The sequence below is a fragment of the Malaclemys terrapin genome, chromosome 5, assembly GCF_027887155.1.
Source record: "Malaclemys terrapin pileata isolate rMalTer1 chromosome 5, rMalTer1.hap1, whole genome shotgun sequence".
Classification (NCBI taxonomy): Eukaryota; Metazoa; Chordata; order Testudines; family Emydidae; genus Malaclemys; species Malaclemys terrapin.
This window is the reverse complement of record NC_071509.1, coordinates 5,228,781-5,253,942: the sequence shown is the minus strand read 5'-3', so window position 1 is coordinate 5,253,942 and position 25,162 is coordinate 5,228,781. Positions and strand designations below refer to the sequence as shown.

General features: G+C 46.6%; 1 protein-coding gene across 1 annotated transcript in view; it reads left to right on the top strand.

The window, feature by feature from the left end:
- SFXN5 (sideroflexin 5) overlaps positions 1-21,567 on the top strand; it is a 171,635-nt gene extending 150,068 nt beyond the window's left edge. Inside the window, exon 14 of the mRNA XM_054028792.1 lies at positions 20,988-21,567. Within this exon, the coding sequence (XP_053884767.1) occupies positions 20,988-21,065 (78 nt within the window). The 3' untranslated portion in view covers positions 21,066-21,567. The remainder of the gene's footprint in view (positions 1-20,987) is intronic.
- Positions 21,568-25,162: the final 3,595 nt, after the last annotated feature.

The window sequence follows — 25,162 nt, the reverse complement described above, 5'->3', positions numbered from 1 at the left end:
GAAAACATTTTCCATGTCAGTTCTGTGTGTTGCAAATACCCCGCAACTGTTCCTCTCCCACCTGGCTCTGACCCTTGCGTCCACTCCTACGTTCTCCCCTCCTATCATGTGGTACTGCCCTGTCTATCCCAACTCTCCCCATCTCCAGCAGTGACTCCACTGTCATGCAGACTGGGAAGAAGCTACTCTGAGCTAAGCAACTGCTGAGCCAAGTGACTGCAACTATTTGGTTCCTTCCTGCTTCCAGCCTGCCCTCTGCTCCAGACTACCCCAGAGTTGGCTGCATTTTAATGGGGAAGCTGTGTGCAGAGAGTTTGTAAAGGGAGATGGCATATCATCAGAACAGTATTTATAGTGAAGGAACCACTGTGGTCATCTAGTTTGACCTCCTGTATAACACAGCCTCGAGGACTTCCCCAAAATAATACCTGTTTGAACTAGAGCATATCCTTTTAGAAGAGCATCCAATCTTGATTTTAAAATTTGCCAGTGATGGAGAATCCATCACAGCCCGTAGTAAATCGTTCCAGTGCTTAATTACCCTCACTGTATCATTCCTTCTAGTTATAAAAAGCCCAAGGCACCGATGATCACAATTATCTGACAGAATCCCTTGGCGTTATTTGAAACTCTGTTTTTGAGAACATAGCTGGGGTGAGAGGGGGAATACATTGGTGAGGTGTCGGATTGCCTCACTGCACCAGCCCACTCCTCCTCCTCACCTAAGTTGGACAACATCCACACATTCCAGGTGCCACCTATTGGCAATGATCTCCCAGAAGCAGCATCTGCCTCCACAGCAGACTCCTGGGAGTTTTTCTTGTGGGCAGCCTGTGGAATCTCTTTAGAGCTTTGTTACTATTAAAGGAACGCGGGAAACCCCATGCTTCCAGCATAAATCTGTGCAGTGTCCTTCTGAGTCATGCTTCAGCAGGAGAGAAACATGCATTGCCCTTCAATATGGAAAGAAACTAAACTTTATAAAATGAAGAGGCCTTAGTAACTACGGAGATGTATATAGCTATCTATCTAATCCCTCCATCTATCTGTTTTATACTGCTGCCCATCTCCGTAGCGTCTCTGAGCACCTTCCTTGTAAACTCCATAGCAATTGCAAAGTCCCTAGTGAAGTCACGGCCACTTCTCCCTTTGTGGGGTACGTGGTAGGCTGCCAATTTAAATCTAACCCAGACTGATAGCAGATGGAAGATATTTCCTGGTGGCAGCTTGGAGACTTGTGTAAAACGAGTTGGATGGTCAGAATCCAGGTTCTAGTGAACAGGCATCTGAGTCACAGTTGGCACCTGAATTGTCATCAGTTGGGGTTGAATTGATTAATGGCTGACCTGCCTTGTTCTCAAGATCTCAGTGACCAGCTTGGGGGAAGCATACCTCCCTTCTGCCCAGGTTGTGCCTGTGTTGCAGAGAAATAGATGGAAATTCTGTATTCAGAGGTTCCTGTTCCCAGCACGAGTCGCTCTTCGGAAGTTATTGAAAATGAGGCAGCAGTTGAATAGGACGGTTTAAGTTAGAAATGCCTCTTTGCACCCAAGTGTAATTACGAGGCACACTGGCATTTCTCATCCCTTGAATGTCACAAGTGAGCAATATTTAGGTTTATTCAGCGCCCAGATTTCTGTTCCCATGCCCCTGTCAAAACAACTTTGATGTGTGAGTAGGTTGATCTGTGTTTTGAAGTCTGTTTACAATAGTGGCAATTTGTTACCTGACCCAATCACCACATTTTTGCCCTTTCAATGTGGTGCCTCTGAAGCTCGAAAGCTCGTCCTTTCCACCAACAGAAGCTGGCCCAATCAAAGATATTACCTCACCCACCTTGTCTCTGTGCCTAATACAGGCATGTCACCGCTGCTTCCAAAGGAGCTATTAGGAGATGAGTCTTTCTCCCATTGAAATCAAGTCCAGGTGAAGTTTGTGAGAGGAAAGAGTGCTCAGCACCTCACAGGATCAGGCCCTAAACCTGTAGCCTTGATCCCTAGAGCAGTAGTTTGAAGAATTGCCTTGAAGTGAACAGTTATTTGTGGTCATTTAATGAGGGTGGGGAGAGAAAGAACCCCTTTGTACTGCAGAAGGCTTCAATAACAATGCAGAAAGGGATCTGGTTTCATGTTTATATCTCTGTCCCTGGGATACAGGTTCAAGTATGTAAACTATCCATCCTGCAAGCACAAACTCCTGCAGGTGTGTGGGTGCTGGTGGGCATAAAAAACATTCCTGACACCATCTCTTTTAAGGAATCTTCACCTCCTGATAGCTATAAGCCATTAAGAGTCAAAAGAAAGAGTTGACATCCCACAACTCTAGGTAAACAGCTAAACATTAACCCTTAAAGAGGCTTGAAAGCCATACTTACAAGGCACTTTATGGAAAGAAACCATTTTTCCAGGGCCTGCTAATTGCCTTCTTTCTTCAGGACATTTCTCAGCAGTCCCTTACTCAGAGAGATGGCTGCTGTGCCTCTCCCCATACGTGCAGTGGCCACACTCCAAGGGAGGTGTTAAGGACACATGGCTGCTTAGCAAGCAGAACTGTTCCAGATTTGCTTGCCATAAGAAGAATTAGTTAATGTATAGAAGTTCCAACTAACAGATCAAATTCCCCAAAGGCCAGCGATTATAGTCACTTTCTAACTGTTTGAGGTTTGTGGTATATTCCTGATCGTCCCATTCATTGTCCCGTCCAAGAGAAGGAGACACATTGAAAGCGTGAGATTCTCAAGCAGATTGTTTGGCGTCTCAGAAGCTACAGAGCTTCCCTAAATCCTGTAACATCCATCACGCTGTCCTTGACGTTCCCTCTTAGTATATCATATACCTGCAGAGATTGTATATTCACCCCCAAACAGCCAGGAGTGTTTTCTCCTGCTATGCGATCTGTGTGAGGGATTCTGCTTAAAATGGACTTAATCTGGTTTTATTGCTCATTTTCACCCAAAGAGAAAAATTGCCACCGTCAGAACTCTGTGCGGCTGATGCTGAAGATTGAGAGAGAAAGGAGGCTTATGCGGTGTTTTTGTAGCCATGTTGGTCCCAGGAGAGTAGAAAGACAAGGTGGGTGAGGTAATGCCTTTTATTGGGCCTACCCACACACCTGCAGGAGTTCGCGCTTGCAGGATGGATAGTTTACATATTTGAACCTGTGTCCCAGGGACAGAGATAAAAACATGAAACCAAATCCCTTTCTGACATTGTTATTGAATGAGAATAAAATCCTAATGAGAATACAAGATATTTTATTCCGATAAAAAGATATTACCTCACCCACCTTGTCTCTCTAGAGAAGGGAGTTGGTATTCACTCTTCCGTCTTTCAACACTTCAAGAGACAATGGCACTTGCTTGAAACACTGTGACTTCATGTGTCATCAAGGAATGCATCCATTATACCGCTCTAGGACTGGCTAATATAAAAATACCAGTTTCATTTCTCTAACACTTGTTACTCCACAGCACACTCACTAATCACATCATTGATATGCAGCTCCCTTTGGAGTGTAATGTAGCCTTGTTTAGCAACACTACGAGAGCTGAGGACAGGAAGTGAAGAAGCATACTGTGTCCACTTGAAACCACTGGGAATGCGGGAGTTAGGTAAGCAGAATTTGATCCTTACCAATGTCCTTGTTTCTTCAACAGGGATTCATAGGGAGAAAGTGCCACCTATTAAACCACCAGTGCCACTTTCTGTAGCACCCTGCATGTTCCTTGGTGGTCTCCCATACAAGGGCTGGTCTAGGCTGACCCTGCTTAGCTTGTCTAATCTTGGCAGTCACATTGAAAAGCTTGTATGCTTTGGACCACATTTTGACACTCATGTGCCTGAAGTTAGTGATTTCACTGGGAGTTGTGGGTGATCAGCACCTCTGAAAATCAGGCCACTTCGATTTTTGGTGCCTAAATGCAGATGTAGATGCCTACTCTGGGCATCCAGATGTGAAAGTCTGGGCCTTTATATCCAGCAAAAGAGGACAAAAGTCAAACGTATCTGTATGTGCTGGGGCTTGTATAGCCCATTTCATTAAACAAAGATGGGTTGCTTCAGAACCCAAGTTCTGCTGCTTTGGTTACAGACTGTCTGTGGACATCCCCAGGTCATCTTCTAGGTAGGCTAGTCCTGATCTTTCCATACCTGCTTTAGCTGGCATGGACCCCACCCCACCAGAATGCAATCTACAGCATAAACTTCCTGATCTCCTGACTAGTGAGTAAGGAATCTCTCCCCCTACTTGCTATGTTAAATGCCCCCATACAGCTGACTTCAGAAAGACTTCCTCTTGTGGGGGAGAGTTCTCAGCCCACTGCAACTGCTGACTTTAAGGTCAAACATAAATGGTTCTGCCTTGTGCTTCCCTCTGATCTTAAGAGACTTTTTATAGGACCAGGACTGTGGCAATCTCTAGTTGTTGGCTAGCAAACAGTTGTCTTGATGTGCTCTTACCTTCCGCTAGACATGCCACACACATAATCAGGACTTCCATGCAGAATGAACAAACTTCTTTTTTTGTTCCATGTGAAAGGGCATCAGAAGCCCTGCCCTTGACCAGTCGTGATTCTGCCCCTTCATCTGGTTCTCCGCTGCACGGGAGGAAGTGCCCTGCCTTTGCCTTGGGGTCACCTGTTTTCTGTCTGCGGTGATGAACTTTGTTATTTGATTCAGTCACGTGTGTGGGAATTACCACTACGTGAGTGCTTGTAAGCAGTAACTTCACGTTACACATGTGTTAACCTCTGAGCTTCTGTCCTGCTCACGTCTAATGCGCTAAAGGCTGCAGTATCTGCGTGCCAAACACAGGGCATCATTGCTCTTCAAAAGGACCATCCTTTCCACTCCCTCCTTAATTTCACGCCATTGTCTTAGGGTCAGAGTGTTGCCAACTCTCACGATTTCACTGCAAGCTTTGCAATATGTGATATTCTTCTTAAAACCCCAGCTCCTGAAGATAAGTGATTAGGTATGAATCTTGGCTTTCGTTAACAAAAAACAATCTTTTTAGTCCTTACGATTGTGGAGAAAAACTTCAAAGCATGTCCTGAATGGCCCCAATGGTTCAGAAACCACTAGGCAAAAAAAAAGATATATTTTTTTTGTAAATCTCATGGTTTTTAAGCCAACCTCATGATGTTTTGGAGCCTGGCTAATGATGCTCAAATGCCTGGGGCTGTCAGTACTGAGACTGACACTGCAAATTTGGAGAAGACTCCTCGAAGCTATTTCGCAGGGATTCTGAGAAGGTTTTGTGCAGCAAACTGAGCCTGTGTCACATTCTAAAGGTTGCGAGACTCGAGTGTGTTCAGATTTCTGGCTTTGTGGGTCCCACGGCAGAGGGCAGAGTCTGAGAGTTCCACCCTGTCCGTCTCAGCTGTCATTGTGAGACACTCATAGGCTTTAAGGTCAGAAGGGACCATCATGACCTTCTAGTCTGACCTCCTGCACAACGCAGGCCACAGAATCTCACCCACCCACTCCTGTAACAAACCCCTGACCTATGTCTGAGCTATCGAAGTCCTCAACTTGTGGTTTAAAGACTTCAAGGTGCAGAGAATCCTCCAGAAAGTGACCCGTGCCCCACGCTGCAGAGAAAGGTGAAAAACCCCCAGGGCCTCTGCCAATCTGCCCTGGAGGAAAATTCCTTCCCGACCCCAAATCTGGCAATCAGCTAAACCCTGAGCATGTGGGCAAGACTCACCAGCCAGACACCCAGGAAAGAATTCTCTATAGTAACTCAGATCCCACCCCATCTAACATCCCATCACGGACCATTGGGCATATTTCCCACTAATAGTCAAAGATCAATTAATTGCCAAAATTAGGCTATCCCATCATATCGTCCCCTCCATAAACTTATCAAGCTTAGTCTTGAAGCCAGATATGTCTTTTGCCTCCACTGCTCCCCTGGGAAGGCTATTCCAGAACTTCACTCCTTGGATGGTTAGAAACCTTCATCTAATTTCAAGTCTAAATTTCCTGATGGCCAGTTTATATCTGTTTGTTCTTGTACTTCCTGATGGCTGAGGGAGTCCATTATGGAAATAACTGGGCCAAGGGCTTAAAGATTAAACCCGGCAGTGGAAAGCCAAACAAAACACAGAATTGTTCTCTGCTCCAAATGGCCTCAGATGTAGAGGGTAAACTATGTAATCTCCTTGGGTGGTAGCTGTAAGCACTAGGTCTCCTTTCTAATCACGGTCTTCTCTTGATGCAGAAGCACAGGAGCTATACTGCACTGATCTGCAGCTCACACTCGTTGATCTGGGGAGTATTTCCACTCGCTGTCATACACACACCTGATATCACCCGTGTCGCTGCCTCCAGCTCGCACCTGGTGCTCTGTCACAGGCAGTGACGCTTTCTAGGTCCTGCGCAGAAGACTCAGCAGATGTGAGAGAGCATAAATAAGCATGTGGCACTCATGTCGTCACGGAGACGTTTTCTACAAAGCAGATTTCACCAGCGGCGTTATGCAGGTTGCCCACATTAAAACTCTTCCGCTCCTGGCGCTTCTGCTTTGTACCGTCCGACCCACCACGTTAGCAAGCATCATATCCTCCAGACAGCTGGAGATGAGTGCTGGTAGCCAAAAGCCCCCAACTAAGGCGTGTGCATCAAACATGGATACCAAGCACAGAGAGAGCATCTGACACGGGCACACCACTAGAGCCTGAATGTCCACAATAATCTTGCTGCTGCTGCTTTTTTTCAGCAGAAAAAACTGAATATAAAATTCACTTCCCGGGGTGACTTTTTTTTAATGCCAATCTGAGAGTAAGCGTCCACAGCCACATGGTAAATCCCTGAACAGAGACATTGGGTAGAAGCAGCCCTAAATTCCCCCACTCCTCCCCCACATATCATTTGCAGGTAAATTACACTAGTGAGATTTAAAGCATGTTATTCTCTAAGTAGACATCTATCATCGTGCAAACCCGATCTGCAGTGAAATGGGTCACCCCTTAGCATTCCAGATGGAACGTTTGATAACCCCCACAACACAGACACATACTCTATGAATTATACAGAAATCAGCTCCCAGGTCGCAATGGCCTTGGGGGGGAGGTATAAATCAAACACATCCATAAGTCGTTAGATATTGACTTAAGTTATGCCTCTGTACCAGCTCACGGCTCTGTTTTACTTCAAAATGTGAAAACCACAGCAGGCTTGGCACGCCGAGTGTGTTTGTCTGTGGGCTGGGTAGGCCAAGCCTGGAGGTATTTCATTTTGATTGCTCAGTTGTGGATTTCACTATAACCCATTGGATGCACCCTCATCATGTAGATCCTAGTGTATCGTGTCTGCATTGGAAACATTGGTCTCTTTGCAGCATGTGGCACAGGTATATTAGGAACGTGATAGATAATAAGACAGACGATATCCTAGTGTCTCTATATAAATCCATGGTACGCCCACACCTTGAATATTGCGTGCAGATCTGGTTACTCCATTTCAAAAAATATATATTGGAATTGAAAAAGGTACAGAAAGGGGCAACAAAAATGGTTAGGGGTAGGGAACCGCTTCCATATGTGAAGAGATTAATAAGACTGGGACTGGAAAAGAAATGACTAAGGGGGAATATGATTGAGGTCTTTAAAATCATGTCTGGTGTAGAGAATGTAAATAAGGAAGTGTTATTTACTCCTTCTCATAACACAAGAACTAGGGTCACCAAAGGAAATTAATAGGCAGCAGGTTTAAAACAAACAAAAGGAAGTATTTATTCACACAACGCACAGTCAACCTGTGGAACTCTTTGCCAGAGGATGTTGTGAATGCCAAGACTATAACTGGGTTCAAAAGGAACTAGACACTTTCATGGAGGATAGGTCCATCCATGGCTATTAGCCAGGATGGGTGGGGATGGTGTCCCTAGCCTCAGTTTGCCACAAGCTGGGAATGGGCGACAGGGGATGGATCACTTGATGATTCTCTGTTCTGTTCATTCCCTCTGGGGCACCTGGCACCGGCCACTGTCGGAAGACAGGAGACTGGGCAAGGTCGACCTTTGGTCTGACCCAGTGTGGCTGTTCTTATGTTCCTTAGTGCAGAGGAAGGGGACATAAAGTTTTCACTTCTTGCCAATAGGTGAAGGGACAACATTATTACACTTTGCCCAGGGCAACAGAAAGGGTTAATCTGTCGGTGCTTCTCACTGGCTGCCTCCTGCTTTTGCAACAGCTTCTAACACAAAAGGCCCCAGCACCTACCTGGTGGTCCTTCAAAACCCACAAAGCCTCTGCTGTGGCTCTCCTCACCTCCGCTCTCTCCACCCTCTCTTGTGCCTGAGCCCTTGTCCACGCGTCACATTTGAGTAGACTCCAGAGTGTGGGGTTTGTCTTGTGTGTGATATGCAAAGTGCTGCGTGCTCTTAAGGGAGGGGCTCTGGAAATAATCTCAGGGAAGACCATGCAATCATTGTATGAAAGGGTACGAAACATTTAAAGAAAGCCAGGTGACTGCTACCGGAGGGAGGCGTATCCCAGAGGGCTGAGTCCGCCTCTGCTCCCTGCTGATCTCATCCGTGTGAATTCACTGCCCGTGCTCATGAAGGACTAACAGCACTAGTGGGAGCTAGGCAAGGTTGTGCCGAAAGCGTCCCTTCGCATCCCTCTGCCAGTGCTGCTCATGCCCCACCTGGAGCACTTCCCACCATCCCAACCCTGCAGTGGCAGATTAGTCACCGGGCCAACAGGGCCTGTGCCCAGGGGCCCTGGCTAATTGTGGGGGCCCTGAAAAATGGGCACGCCCCAACCCACTCCGCCCATCCGGCGCTCCTGCCAGCGAGCGAGGTCAGGGCACGGGTGCTTGCCTCGTTCTGCCCACCCGGCGCTCCTGCAAAGGGGTGGTGCAAGCCTCCGTGCCCGGACTCAGCGCCTCAGGAGTGCCAGGCAGGCAGAGTGGGGCAAACCACCATGAACTGACCCCATAGCGCCGGGGGGGGGCGGCGCAGAGCAGAAAGGGGTGGGGAGGGGCCCCCACTTGCTCTGGCCCGGGGCCTCCCTGTACCTATGATGAATGTGACCAACTCTGCCCACTGGGTCCCCCTTTAACCTTCACAGCTTCGGCTCTGCCTACGGCTCAGACTTTGTCTCCTATTGTGTCTCTGCACACCACTAGTGAGGCCCCTCTCAATTCCCTGTCCCTTTCCTTCTCCTCCATTTGTGGGCATTTCTCCACATGGCACAGGACATCCTTTCAATCCTAGAGGTCCACGACCCCACCCGTCAAGCTTCCATGAGGGTCACAAGAAATAAGCTTGTATTTAAAAAAAAAAAAAAAAAAAAAAATCAAAATGGAAAAATGAGTGTTTTTTAAACAATTTCCGCCTCTGGCTCTCTGGTGCAACCTGACTTCTTGCGTTCTTTTAGGCTGTAAGCTCTCTGGGGCAGAGGCTGTATCTCTGCGTATGGAGTACTTTGCCAGTTCTAGCCTCGCTAGACAGGTTGCATGATGGGTGTGTGATGAAGATTAAGGTCCCTCCCGGACGAGGATGAAAGCACACATGTAACAGCCTATTCCTGGTTCTCTCCCCCAACCCCCCAGCCCTCAAGCTGTCTCCTTTAACACTTTGAACTGGGGGGGGGGCTGTTTTCTAGCCACTAATGCAAAAGAAAAAAAAGCTCCTTGGCGATTCTTGACTTTCCCTTCATCACCAGACAGTATTGAAAGCTCTTAGGGAATGTCATTCCTCCATTTCGAATTCCATACTTTAAAGTGCCAAACAAAAGGCCATGATCAAAGCAGAGACGGAAAGAAATGAGTTACTAAAGCCCTCGATAGCACAAGTAATCACTGGCTAAATGGCTTGGCACCCAGCAGCTGTGCAAGTATCTTTGATCCCTGCATTTCTCGTGTATCCAGCCTCACGTCTCACAGTTTATGCTGTTGTTCGGTTACGTACATCGTGCCAAATCCATGCACCATTGTTATTAACTATGCTGCACACCACAGCCGCTCAGAACTTCCTGGTGACAGCAGGGATAGAATCCAGATCCTCCTCCTCCAACAGCCTTTGAACTACAGGTGAATCTCTGTTTGGTATGAGCAGTATAGGGCCGATGACACACATTCAAGCAGTTTTGATTCCTTCCAGCAGAGGGCATTGATGAACACACAAGCCTGTTCATTATGACACTAGTAAGTGAGAGCATTAAAGAATAATCCACCCTAGCTTTCTAAGCTACATGGAGAAAATTCAGTATGAAAATATGTTGGGGTCTTTTCCACTCCTTCATTCTACAGACTGGGCATCGTTGATGGGGATTTGTGGAATGACCCAGTTTGCTGATCCACGTAACGGGGGAGAGAGAGTTGACTTAGTTGTGAGAGATAACACCTCAGATAGGGAATGTGTCTATCCGGGAGGTGAAGAGACCCCATGGTACAGAAGTGGCTTGGAGAGCATATTTCTAGTTGGTGCCTGGGGCTGAGAGGGTTAGCAAGCTTAGCACATCCCCTTAGCTCTTCTTCCCCTGTTGGGGCTACGGATTCTCCTGGCATAAGTGCCATCCACAGGTGGCTCGGTGGGGGTTGAGCACCCACTCCTGGATGGGACACTGATGTGCATCTGTATTCATGCAGGTGTTGCTGCGAGTGAATTTGGCCCCAGATATTTAGAGGAAAGCAGTCGTGAAAAGCCTGCCTCCTGTCAGAGCAGCAAAAAACTTAGCTGCCTGGTAAACGTGGTTTGAAATAGTTAAACAAACCCATACTGGGGAGCCTGGAGTCAGAGATATTTCCAAATCTTGCAGAGTGACTCTGTGAAAATAACCTCTTGAGGTTCTGGGTCTGTTGTTTCTTACCACTGCATATAAAATACCTTTGTGTCTACCAGCCAGTGCTACAAACTCATCCTGGGATCTGAGTCAAGCCAGGCACTTTCTAGCTCTCCCAGCGTTGTCACTATAACACTTCCTGGGGCTATCCAGGGTTGGGAGGCACCTCACTACCACCTGCCTTTAGTGCCAGGAAGCCTTGTTTGTGCCTGCTGTGGGTCTGCTCCCAACTCCACCTGCCACCAGGAACACAAGCACTCCTCTCAGGAACCTGCTCTCTTTCTGCGGGTTAGGGATAGGCTCACCCCACCTCCGAGCATCTCCCTGGAGGGTCCAGCCCCATTCCACTGGACACTCATGACATTTCCAGATTCTCTGCACCCAAAGGAATAGTACACCTCAGCTTACCAGTCTCACCTGAGATCACTGCTCTGCTTAGCACACAGAACGTCGCTATGCTTATAGTGAAAACAAGCCAAACCTTAGTTAACAGAGAATAGAGATTCGAGTGATAGCAAGTAGAAGTATTGGAAACAGGGTTACCTATAAAATAAAATCATCACTGGCGTTCTAGAGCCTAGACTTATTTAGATAAATGCTTCCATGTCTTATAGAGCAATGCTCACCCCAAAGTCCTTCCAGCAGTTTTCATCCAGGCCTGGCTGGGATCCTTTTCTCATGAGACGAAAAACGCTGCCAGCTTGTCCCCCCTAGGTAAAGAATCCAGGGTGTACCTCTGTACACCCAGTTATACCCCCTCAAGTTCATTGTCTTTACTCATAAACAGCAAACCCCTCTGTTGGTTTTGTTTTTTCCTGTAGATTTTCTCTCGTATAGATTTTCCACGCTCTTGTTGAAGATCTGGCTCAGTATGCAAATAGCCGCCCATGGTAGGACATACAACGCACAGTACACACATGAGCAGAGAGAGAGAGAGAGAAGGGTCTGCTACCCCCTTGCCTGAAGGGAACCTGTCCCAGACCTGTCACCACCTCAGGACCTGCCTTTAACTTCAAGGCTTTAAGAACATAATTCCCAGGAGAGACACTTAACTCCTTCAGTATTATCCGTCTGTACGTTTTTGAAATGATTATCGTGAGCAGTGAGCTACTGCCTCTCGGCAGAGACGTCACCTGCCTCCCTTTGTATACAGGGAATCCCTGTAAAACCCTATGCATCCCTCACGCCATCTGTCAGTTGACACCAAAGGGTCCTTGGGCCACAGTCCCCAGCAATAAAGATTCTGCAGGCCACATTGTCACATCCGTGCCATCTCATTGTCTCCACGTTCTGTCTGTTGACTTCAGTAGGATTGCCTGGGTAAAATTTGGCACTGCACATTGGAATTCAGTTCGCAGTTCTATTGATGATGCATGACACCAAGTAGATTCAGGCTCTTGTTCCCTGGGTTGGCTTTGCAGGGGTCGCAGTAGTAAATGTAGGAAAAGCTTATTCTGCCAGCAGATCTGACTCTGGACACACCCAGGCATCAGGTCTGGTTAGCGAAAGGGGCCATTTGTACGGTGTCGCGTTTCGATGCAGCCCACGCTCATTGCAGACTAGCACAATGTGTTTTTATACAGCCAAATACACGGTCGTGCATCGTGGGACCAGGCAAAGGCCCTGTTTGTAAAACAGGGCTACAGTCTGGAACGCAGTGACTCTGGAAAGGACTGGAGCTGAATGTGAGCTCCCGGGGCGACACAATCCTTGGATCCATAAACGGGGGGATATTGAGTCGAAGTAGGGAGGCGTTATTACCACTATATATGGCAGTAGTGAGACCAGGGCATATTTTTAAAAGGATGCTGAAAAATTGGAAAGGGGTCGGTAAAGCGTTATAAGAATGATTCAAAGTCTTGTAAACATGCCATACGTTGAGATCCTTGAGCATCTCGGTCTATTCGAAGAGACGATTAAGAGGCTGTTTAATAATAGTCGGTAAGTACCTACAGAGGGAGAAGATTTCTGAAAGCAGAGGGCTCTTTAATCTAGCAGGTAGAGGCACAACAAGATTTGGTGACTGGAAGTTTGAAGTTAGAAAAATTCCAACTGGAAATATGATGCAAATTTTTAACAGCGACGGTAAATAACCATGGACCAGGTATGGTAAGATCACTGGGAGTCTTTAAATTGAGGCTGGATGTCTTTCTAAATTATCTGCTCTAATTCAGTCACAAGTGGTTGGGCCAGATGGAAAAATCCCTGGTCAATGTTCTTTGGCCTGTGCTTTGCAGGAAATCGGACTAGATTATCCTAATATTCCCTGGCCCCATAGTAGATGTTATCAGTCTCCGCCCCAGGCCTTATAATCTAATGAAAAGTAACACGGGATGCAGTTATGGCTGATTTCCCTGCATCCAGCACTGGCAGGAAGCTGTTAATCAGATGGAATCATGATAAACACATGGAGACGATGGGGGAATTAAAGGCATGCAAGGTTTGTGCACCCGGACCCTGCCGTCTCCATTCAGGCAACGTCAGAGCTTTGAGCGCAAGATTGGACCATTTATTTCCAGATCTTGCTCTTCCTTTCACTGCAACAGCTTGGTGTCAGTGGGGCTGCGCAGATGCCACAAGGAGAATTCTGCCCAGTAGTTTTGTGGAAGGGGAACTCTCCAAGCTGCTCTCACATTAGCAAATCCCACTTTCCTTCCTGATTCTGCCTTTTAATGAGAGAGAAAAAGAGAGAGAGAGAGTTTCAATTTTTGGGAGCTAGGGGAACTTTGTGGAAGTTCTCTTTGATCTGAAGAGAAGAGAGCAGGGTTTGCTGTCTTTTTAAATGCATTTTCAATTGTTTTTCTTTTTTTGGAGAGCAGTCCTCAGCCTTATAAAAATAAACATGGCACCGCAGGGTTCTGGTTCCATTTTTGAATTTTATCCCTATTAACAACATGGTTTCATTTACTGTCAGTAAAAAAAACGGAATTCTGAAATAACGTGGGAGCGCTGTAGAAGCCAGTTACAGTCTGCATAGGCGATCTTACTGCAGGAACGAAAGAGGATAAAAACCTACTCAATTGCTTGTCCATCCCCTGCAGGGTAGGCTGTGACTTCTTCGATTGTACAGCACCAGGGACCCCAGGTCCTGTTTGGCCTCTCTAGATGCTGCTGTAATACACAGAATAATCAGTGAGCGACAGCTACACTGGATTTTAGCCCCATTTGTTTGAAAATGCCATTTGGTAGGTGCTCTGGGTTCCACCATCCCACTCCGGGTGGATTCATAGATTATGAGGCCAGAACGGACCATTATGATCAATTAGTCTGACCTACATAACATTGGCCATGGATCCTCACCCAGCAAGTTCTGCATCAACACTTCTGTTTGAACTCTACCACCGTCATCTCTCTTTTTACTCCTGCCCCATAGAACAAGAGAACCAAGCCCAGATCCCCTTCCCCCACCTCCTCATGATGGAGCCTCAGTCAATACATGTTGACCCTCCCCTCTAGAAAACTGTTTTTTGTGGTGGTGTTTTTTGGCGGCGCGATTAGCTGTATTCCAAATCCATCTGGTCCTGTCTCCCCTAACTGCCTTCCATATCATTACAGGATCCCTGGCAGAAAGCCTAGACCTGTCTCCCTCCTTACACCCTTAGGAGCACATTCCTTTCTACACCTTTTCCCGAGCCGGGAGAGAAATGATTATCAATCCTCAACAAAAAGCATCTGCTTTCTGCCTGCTTCTGCTTCACCGGACGCGCGTGTACGTTACACCCATGTCAGCAGCGAATGCAAAACACACACAACCCCCCACCTCGCAGACCCGCACGCAACATGGGCTGATTAAACTTTCAGCTCCCGGAGCCTGTATCACACGCTTTCTCTCTGTCTCCACAGTCCCAGCTGTGACCACCGCACCATTTGTTCTGCCAGCCCACGCCAGCTCTCGGAGCCAGTTCTTTATCACCCCAATTAGCCTTGTCTGTACTGATTAGAGGAGAGAGGCTTCCACGGCAGGGGACAGACGGGGGAATGGAACTCACTCACAGCGGCCACCGACAAGAGGCTTTCCCATTAAAGCGCCTTTGTTCCCCTCAAGGGATACATTTCACTGGGTCAAGAGCATGGCTGGAAAGCCGGCTTTGCCATGCTGGGTTATGCTCATTCATAAACAGATGCTTGAGGAGGGACATAGGGTGGATTTGTTTTAAATGCACCTGGTAATCTGCTGGAGGGAGGATGCAGGCTTGTCAGAACTGCATCGAATCCCAGAACGTAACTGGTGGGGGGGATAATATTTAGTCCTAGGGCTAGTCCCGGGCAAACCGGCCAGCTCGACTTGACAAGAACAGGAATAGCATAGCTTGTTCCCTGCTGTGAAAAGCACCTTTTCTGCCTTGCTGTGCGTCCAGGTCATTTCCCAGGACCGAGCCAGCTCCTGCTGACGTCGACGGTAAAGGTTTCTTTGGCAGGCACAGGGTAGCTTTGCTCCTCCTTGGTTTGACATTTCACATTACCGAGTGGGTCTCCCACTCTTGAGGGTACCACATTCTCTCCCTGACCCTTTTCAGCACTCTTGGGTCACAGGGACTGTAAACTCCAATTCCCTTCCGTGGGTTCTTGAGCCGTTCTCCCACTCCCGACCCACCTTCTCCCACTGCCAAAACTCAAGTCCCTTTTCTCCCAGGCCTCCCAGCAACTATTATCCCTGATTTAATGGGGGATCGTCTCCCCCCCCCCAAGTCTGCTGTGTAGCGCTGACCTCCCACATGGAAAGGAGAACCGGCACCATTTTAACCACACCTCACAAAGGATGCTCCTTGGGGAGGGACAGAGATTAGTCACCCCATATGGGTGGGTTTGGGGCCCAGCAGACACACATCTCCCCCACTTGCCCAGTGAAGTGGGGCTTTACTCCCTGTTCCTTGGAGCACCCTTTCTGGTGGACTTATCTCTTTAAAGGGGACTCATGGGGTGGCCATGACCAAGGAAGGGCCTGGTAGCAGGACTTCAATGGAACTGCGCTACCAGGGAGTGAGATGGGGGTGGCCACCAGGGCCCAGAGCAGCTGGGGAGGTACAGGGCCTCTACATCAATTATCGTGACCTTCTGCAGATCCCCCAGAGTTTGGGGCTGGGTGCTAGATCCTATTCCGAAGCCTGGAGGCATACCCTGCTCTCCCCCAACAGATCTCTGTAGGACTTCCTCCCCCTGAGCCACCCCTTGTGGGTGAGGAGAGGGGGGGTGATGTAACGCTTGGTCTCCAAATCGAGTCCATGACGCTGCAGTCAGGGGTGAGCCAGTTCAGAAGGTGGAGGGCCAGGGACATGTGTTCCTGGCCATCTGAGTTGCCAAGCAGGGGGATGCTTCCTTTGCACCCCGAAGCATTTTCAGGGTATGGGGCTTCATTCCTCGTTATAACGAGCTGCAAGAGCCAAACCTGGAGATCACGAATATGCAGATCACGGTCGCCAGGCTAGTGTTTGATTGGCTGGGCTGCGGTCTTCTGGCCAGTCAAAGAGGGAAGTTGGAGCTTTTCTCCCTCCAGGACTGTTTTGGCACCTCGTAGCACTTAGGAGTCCAGAAGGACCCCGGGCTGTGGACTCACTTAACATGAGGGCAAATGCCCTTAAAAGAGAGGAAGTCGGTTCTCCGGAGCATTTCCCTCTTCCCACCAGCATCACCACAGTCATTTAGCTTTAGCTGGCCCTCTTTCTCCAGGAGCTGATTTTGGCCAGGCACCGAGAGAGCTGGGTGAAGATGCTGTTTGCATCTTCTGTTTGCAGTTGGTGTGAAGTAGCTGTAACAGCTGGGTATCATCTCCGTGCCACAGGCACTCCGGCCCCTGTTGTCTCACCAACAGTTCCAACAGCTTCATGGAGTGTGGAAGAGGATTGAGCTTGGTAATGCACTGCAAGTGAGAGGTATGGAGGCACATACACCAATGCCCATAGCAGCCCTCCGAGTTATCTGGGAGGAAGTCCCTGATTAGGTCATTTCCATTCACTCTAGACCTTCTTGGAGATGAGGCAGAAGTATTTGCTGATCATTGGTATCAAATGCTACAGCGGCCCAGCAGGATAAGTACGGATGGACTTCCCTTTTCGCTGGACAGTGGGTGGACATCTGTCAGAACCAAGAGTCTCAGTACCATTCCCTGGCCCAAAGCCAGGCTGAGCGGATTCCAGGATACTGGCAGCTGACCTAACAACATACCTGTTTAACATACTTTTAACACCAAAACGGGGCTGGAAAGTACTACGCATGGGTATGTGGACGTAGCCAAGCTAATGCTGCTGCCGAGACTTTAACTACTGCCTTCCCTGACTTGTGACTCTACTGCCTTAAAGTATCATTACCTTATTTTTTTCCATTTGATTTCCAAACGAAGGGAATAGCCCCCTGGGTGCGTTTCTCATCGATGCATTGCTGGTGCCTCGGCAAAGTACTTTGTTCCTTTATCTGCGTCGGCAACACATCCGCACTTCTGGGAGTGCACACGGAACTGAAGTTCCGGGCCAGTGCTTATAGCATCTCCACTGTTGCCTTTATTGGAGTCATGCAGGGCTGCGCTGGCCTCAGGGCTCCCCGTCCCCCAGTGCCAGAGATCCCCAGTCAGTTATTTCCAGTCTCCCAGGTCTAACCAGGGAAGAGTAGGCCCAACAGTACATGGCAATAAAATGTACCCAGAGCACCCATGATCCTTTACACAGCAGTTTTACCCCTATCATCTGCTAAAGGTCTCTGGAAAGAGACCTGTCACTGCATGGACTTCCAGTGCTATGAATTCATTCTTTCCTCCGTCAAACAGCATCACTTCTCCACTGGCTCCTCGGCTCCCACACCAGCAATACTAGCCACCTCTTTGCCATCCTTAATCCACTCCTACTGCCTTCCCTCTCCCACCCCAGTGCCTGCCTGCCTCGCCTCGCAGGTGGGACTGGTCGGCTGTGTAGGGGGGAGTATGCTGTAGCCCTTACAGGGGTGTCAAACTGTTCTTCCTCAGTGGCAGCAGGGAGCCCCAGGAGACCAGAGTGCCCCCTGGAGGTCCCCTGGGGCAATGCAGGTCCACACTTACTGCAGGGCTGTGCGTGCAATGCACAATTTAGCCCAGTGGTTTTCAACCAGGGGTATGCATATCCCTGGGGTAGGCAGAGGTCTTCCAGGGGGCACATCAACTCATCTAGATATTTGCCTAGTTTTACAACAGACTACAGAAAAAGCACTAGCGAAGTCAGTACAAACTACAATTTCATACAGACAATGACTTGTTTATACTGCTCCATATACGATACACTGAAATGCAAGTACAATATTTACATTCCAATTGATTTATTTGATAACTAGATGGTAAAAATGAGAAAGTCAGCAATTGTTCAGTACGAGTGCGGCTGGGACACTTTTGTATTGTTATGTCTGATTTTGTAAGCAAGTCGTTTTTAAGTGAGGTGAAACCTGGGGTACGCAAGACAGATCAGACTCCTGAAAGGGGGTACAGTCGTCTGGAAAGATTGACAGCCACCGATCTAGCCCATAAATTGCTGTCCCTAGAAATCCCCCTCTGTGTAGAGGGTGAAATTCATCCTTCTTTGTGCAGAGAGCTAAATGGCGCTATGAATTCACACCCCAAGCCCACGTAAGCGGAAACCACGGCTCCTCCCGACTCACTGTTCCATCCACCAGGTTCGGCTAGCAGCTGCTGCCACTTTGTGCATCTTCTGCGGGCAGAGCCATTTGACCTGGGTAGGCCAGGATCCTGCGGTTGCGCCGTCTTCAGCAACTGCTTCTGCCCTGGTCTGAATCGGCTGCAGCACACTCCCTGCCATGCCTGTTCCACCGATTCACCCAGCTCTGCATCCTCACCCTGGGGTTGAAGTGGTGCATTTAGCTTTACACAAGGTGAATTTCCCTTCCTGTGCCACCCTGACCTAACTGTGGGGGGGTGTTAACAGAGCAGAGAATTAGGTCATGTGGGTGAGTCTATGACAATCTCTAGGTATATATCTCCCTTACCTATGTCTTTTAGCGAGGTAATTCTCAGGCACCTCTGGCTGTGATATTTAATACTGATCTGTGAAACTGCACTACATGGATGTGTAGAAAACTTTTCTTTCCGTATCAGAGGGGGGAAAATAGAAAGAAAAGCTCTAGCCGAACCAGCCAGATCAGAGTTAATCCTGGTATCAAAATGGCGGCTGTCACTTCTCCTGTACAATGAGAGGAAAGGCTATTCTATCCTTGTGGAGTAGCTTCCCCCTGTTATAATGCTCTACTTTGTGTTTCAGTGAAAGAAGAAATGGTGAAGTTGCTAATAATGGCACTAAAAGAAAATATGCTACATCTGTTATGGATAGCAGTACAAACTTAGCTGATCACACCTCTGACACCCAAGATGTCTTCACTTAAAATACTCGCTGGCTTACTTTACATAATTTGCTGATTATATTTAAAAGAAATACAATTTTGCAATTACTGTTCTTTCTGGTGTGCTATCTATGCATCATTTTCTTTTTATGTTTATATATTTCTCCTTCATTAGTGCAGTCTGAAGGGTGATTAGATCCCTTCAAACATTTTACAGAGGTTAAACGTTGATTAAGATTTAATTATTACTGTAAATAGCTTGGAATGACATATGGTGCAAAAACCTGACATATGTGCATTTGAATAAATGAAGTGCTATTTCCCATGATGCCTCAGTAGCTGTTTAACAGCTTTGCTGAAGGGTTATGTTGCACCTCATGTTAAGATTGCTTTGATGTTATATTTTGTTGGGTTTTTGCAGCTGAAAGCTAAGAACAGTTTTTCCAGTTTTTAAAAACATTGAATATTTTAAATACCTAAATTGTTTTGCACAAATTTTTGCTAATTTGTCTAACTAGGTTAAACATTTTCAAAAGCATTTAGATTTTAACGTGGGTTCCTAGCATTGTCAGCTTCAGCTCTGATTAAATGTATAGGATTTTTTAAAATATGATACTATCAGGTGCAGGGTCCTGTTTCTGGCGGGATCCTGGTCTGGATTGGACAATAAGAATTCCTCCCACCCCAGTCTCGTCCTCCAAATACAGAGGTGCCGACTATTTTTGGATCACAGAAAAGCTTTTTTGTAAGTCTGATTGGAAAAAGTAAAGGAGATTTCACATAGAGAAAAAGTGCAGTGGAGAATGGAACAATGCTGCCTTTAAAATATACAGCATAGAAGATCCACTGATGAACTTTTCAAAGATTTATATAGTGTATCATTTCGTCTGTTATATAGTGTATTATGTTATTTAACACGTCTTTATAGTGCCATAGGTGTGCATAGTGCTTTACAGAGAGAAGGAATCATAGAATTGTAGGACTGGAAGAGACCTCCAGAGGTTATCTAGTCCAGTCCCCTGCACTCATGGCAGGACTAAGGAAGACATGGGGTGAAATCCTGGTCTTACTGAAATCAACTGGACTTTTGCCACCAACTTCAGCAAGGCCAACTTCACTGCTAGTCCCCCTCCTGAGACTTTAGGGCCCTGATCCTGGAATTGGATCTGAACATGCAGACTCTTGGTCCCACAAGGAGCGCCCCATTGACTTCACTGGGTCGTGGCACAGTCAAAAGGGTGATGTTAGGCCGCTCTATACCTTTGTGAATCCCACCCAAAGCATCCATCTATGTGGATCCAATTGCAGGATTGGGGACTAGATTGGATCTGACAGGAAGGAAAGAGAGGTGGCATCAGGCAAGGGAAAGGGAAATGTATGTAAAATAAGACAATAGAGTTTCTTTTTTAAAAAAAATGTGTTGTTTGGCTGTTTAAATTAATATAGAATTTCAAAGGTTGGAAAGGGAGGGAATATGAGTCATTTCACATAACATAATTCAATATAAGCTGGCGTGATATGAGCACAATCATGGGAAAGCAATTTGAGATGACAGGTGAAAGGCATTACTGAATTGCCAAGCACTGTTATTACTGCTTGTTACTACAGCCGCACTCCTGCAGTTCACAGCAGAGGAACTCCGTTGGGCCTTCTATAACTCTCCACTGACTCCTGCAGCGGTTACACCAGATTTGCCTAGTTAGGAGACCAGAGTCAGGCTCATTGACTTCAATGGAGTTACCCCGATTTACACCAGCATAAGTAAAATCAGAAAAGTCAGCTAAAGTCTTGCTTCTGTTTATTTATGTTATTGATGTATCATGCTCCCGTTGCTGTCAGACAATATTAGCCCAATTCTAATCTTACCTCCTCTTTGATTTGGCAGATTGAGACATCTCGACTGGAGCCAGAAATTGCAATGGCCACTACCAGTAAGGCGGTTGTCTACAATAAAGGATTGTAAGTGGAAGAGGATCCTCGGAGCACAGAAGATTGGGGGAGGAAAAGGGGACGCTCACAATTACTTCTGGGGGGGAAAAACAAACGCTAGAACTCAGAGATAGTAACATACCACTCTCAGGAGCTGGGAGTGAATTAACACTTTCAGAATACTGACACCTCACATCAGTCAAAAAGATTACTAGTAAAAGTTTTAAATTAGCAACAAGAACAAAAACAAATGACTTTCAAGCACATTAGAGAACTAGCTACAATATAATGTCCTGAATTAGAAACAGCTCTGCATGGAAAGGAGTTTAATGATCTGTTGACATGGGTATGCCTAACTCTCCGTGAAAGTAGACTACGCAAGACAATTTTGTTTTTTAAATAAGAATGAAATCTCAACACTTGGATGCTGCACAGAAATAATTCTGTAGAAATCGATTGGTGCATGAGTTAGAAGCGCTAGACAGGGCATTTGATAAGTGTACAGTATTGATTAAATGTCCATCTTGCGCCAGTAATCATGCACAAAAACAATGTTCCTTGGTTAGGTTTGTGACACTTTGATTCTAAACAAATAACACAATGAAGGTCATAGCCTGTGTGCCCTCCCTCCCTTCCTCCCTCCCTCTCCAACAAACAACCAGGGTGGTATCCTGGCATTCATTGGTCTTACAAGATATTCTGTGTGATTGGAGCCTAATGCACTAGCATATTTGCAGGTTTTGCCCAGGCTAGCAAGCTAACGAAAAGTCAACCTGCCAAGTTACAGTGCACAGAATGGGAAGAGATCTGCTAGTATAAACAGATCTGTCCTTTAACTTTGCATAATGGACCAAATTCTGTTCTCATGTACATTGACATACCCCTAGAGTAAATTCACTGGCTTCTGTTAAATTACACGGCTATAAATGAGAGCAGAATTAGCCTCATGGGGAAGGGCCAGATCCTCGGCAGGTGTAAACCATCAGACTCCATCTATTTCAGTGGAACTCTGTTGATTGACACTATCAGAGAATCTGACTTGTCATATAGACCACATTCTAATCGCTCACACCAGAGTAATTCCGCTGCAGCCAGTGGCGTTACTGCAGATTTAGGCTGGTGTTACAGAGCTTAGAATTTGTCCCATTGCTGCATTTCACCAATGAATACAATGAGAATGAAAGGATCTTTATCCAGGTCCGATGGTAATGGGTACTATAGAAATACACATAATGATTAAAATGCCAGGTTGGATTTGGGGCTTTTGGGGGGTGCATGGGAAACCAAACTGCCTCTGCTGTAGAATGTATACAAATGGGTTCTTGCAATGGTTCATGGGTAGCAGGCCGATGTCACTCCAGTTTTATGCTCGTCTGACTCCTCACTGGAGTTACACAGTAGTGGATCAAACCAAAGGGGGCCGATTCTGCTCCCATGCTGGTATAAATCAGGAGTAACTGCGCGGAAGTCAGTGGAGTTACACCAGTGTCTAAAACCAGCCTAAGTGAGAGGAGAATCCGTCTCAACGCATTGTAGCCATACTTAGCTTAGTGGGCCAAATCATGTTCTCAGTTACGCTGGTGTAAATCCGGCGTATTTTCACTTAAGTCTACGGCCCTATTCTGGATTTACCCCAGGTGTAACAGACAGCAGAATTTAACCCAATATAGTTCTTGTAATGCACTAGATCACATGACTGTACATGAGTGAGGCAGCCAGTGTCTGCTGAGCACTAGCCAAGCAGAAGGAGTTTAGAAGGAGACAGACGGGAATAAATGTGCTGTACCGAGGCACAGAAGTATAAGAAATAGCAAGAATGGATTCTGACGGGTGCAGGAAACGATGGGGGAAGTGTATATTCTGAAGCACGTTCCACCAATGCACAGATGGAACGTGGAAATATTGGGCTGGTGCGCCTCTTACACAATTGTTTTACCCCAAAGCGACTCCATCCTCACCAACGGAGCTGCCCCTTGTGCTCACCTACATGGGAGGAGAGTCGAGCCCAGGGGCATTAGAATGGTGTATCTGGGGTGCGAGGGAGTCAGGCCTGCAAAGTCCCGTTCTGCCAGTCACCTGCTGCAGGGACACACAGGGCCAGATCCTCAGCCGGTGTAAATTGAGATCAGTGGCATTATCTTGATTTATACCATACGAGGACCAGAAGAACTGATTCTTCACGGTCTTGTGCCTTGTGTCGGTCACACCTGCACTTGCACTGGGGGTCTGATCCAGAGCCCATTCAGGTCAATGCCGTACTTTTCACTGGCTCCAGCAGGCTTTGGACCAGGCCCAAAGCGAGTGCCAGAGCCCTACCTTTTTAGTGCGGTAACATTGTACATCCCCTTTGCACCGGTATCTAAAATGACACAAGGGGCAATCCAACACAGAATCAGGCCCATTGATTCCAAGCAGTGTGTAGGTGGGTTATGTGGCTCACACCAGCAATGAAACCAAAAAGCCAGGCCTACCACTGCAGCTAGGTAAGAAATGGAGCACACAAAGAGGTGAAGCATGAAAATGCCACTGAGAAACGCACACCACTTTGGACAAAAACACAGATCACAGAATTAGCAAAAGAAAACCAGGACTTTCCATTGCTGCGCTGGTTGGGTGAAAGATCAATGCCAAATTAAAATAAACCTGAACCCCACAACTGATGGAGACACACATACACGTATATATGTGGTGGAGAAAAACTAGTATTAAAAATATGCCAAATGTATAACAACTAAACTGGGTTTAAAGTGAAGGCGAATAATCTCATGTTCCTAATGGATGCAGAAACCAATTGGATCTCCTTGTGTACAGCACAACCTGTGTGCTGTATTGTTCGGAACTGAAATCCAAGTGGTGAACAAAATCAACTGCTCGTATTAACAATGAGCAATGTCCTGGCTCTGTTTTCTATCAGCATCGCTCCATTTTCCATGTCATGGTGTTTTGTCACCCTTCGAAGCACTCTGTTGAAATCCTGCCAAACTCTTAAGGGAGCGGTTGACTGAGTCATTTGAGGGTGTGGAGGAGGTAGAAGTGAGTAGCGATGTCACTGCTGGGGAGGGGGGATGATTTGGTTTTACATCATAATTACTGATCAAAGATTCCACTAGCTGTGAACTCTAGCTACCTGCCGGGGCTACAGATGGAGTGAGTAATTTTCAACATGCAGAGCTAATTACAATGGCTGGTAAAAAAAAAAATTCAAGGATTTGCTCACTGCATTTTTTTGACAGAGATACCTGGGTGGGAAAAAACAAGCTTTGCAAATGTTTAAAAAAAAAAGTCAAACTAGTTATTTTTTCCCAAGGAGGATGAGAGACTGCAAATTGTTTCACTCCACTCATAAACTTTGACTGCAGAGTGTTTAAGACAGTGCTTTGCAGGTCATTAATTAGCAGGGGAACTAATCCATAGATTTATTATAAGGGTTGGATGTTTTAGAAGAGAGTGGAGTGGGGGAGTTAACAGGCCCTAATCTTAAATTGCAACTAGAGGGCCTGCTTCTTATTTCACACTTGCATGAATAAGGCGTAGCTCTGTTGAAAATCAAGAGTCCCATGGTAGGACTGATAGAAAAGGGATCAAAATTAGGTGCATCACAAGGTTCCAGTTTTGTTTTCTTCTAATGAAGCCATATCAAATGTGCTCACTTTATATGTCAAAATATGGGGCCACATTGGGGTCATTGTTGCTGTCCTGGTTTATACCAGCTGGAGATCTGGCCTGTGATTTTTCTGTCTTTCATTTCTGCAACTTTGGCCTGAGATCGAAAAGGCAAAGCTGGGGGCAGAGGGTTGTTCTAGGTGTTATGTCAGTGGACAGTGCCCCTAGCACAATGTGTCCTGGTCCATGACTAGGCTCCTAGATGCTGCAATAATAAGATTTAAGATTAGGACCTGTTAACTCCCCCACTCCACTCTCGTCTAAAACATCCAACCCTTATAATACTAATATGGATTAGTTCCCCTGCTAATTAATGACCTGCAAAGCACTGATCTTAAAAATGATACAAATAATAATAATAATTAATAAAAATTCTGCAGTCAGGACCTACAAACTCTCTGTTAATGGCGCGTGACCCTGGAGGGAGTCCAGCTTACTCTCCCATAACTGCAATGCTAAGAGGAGTAA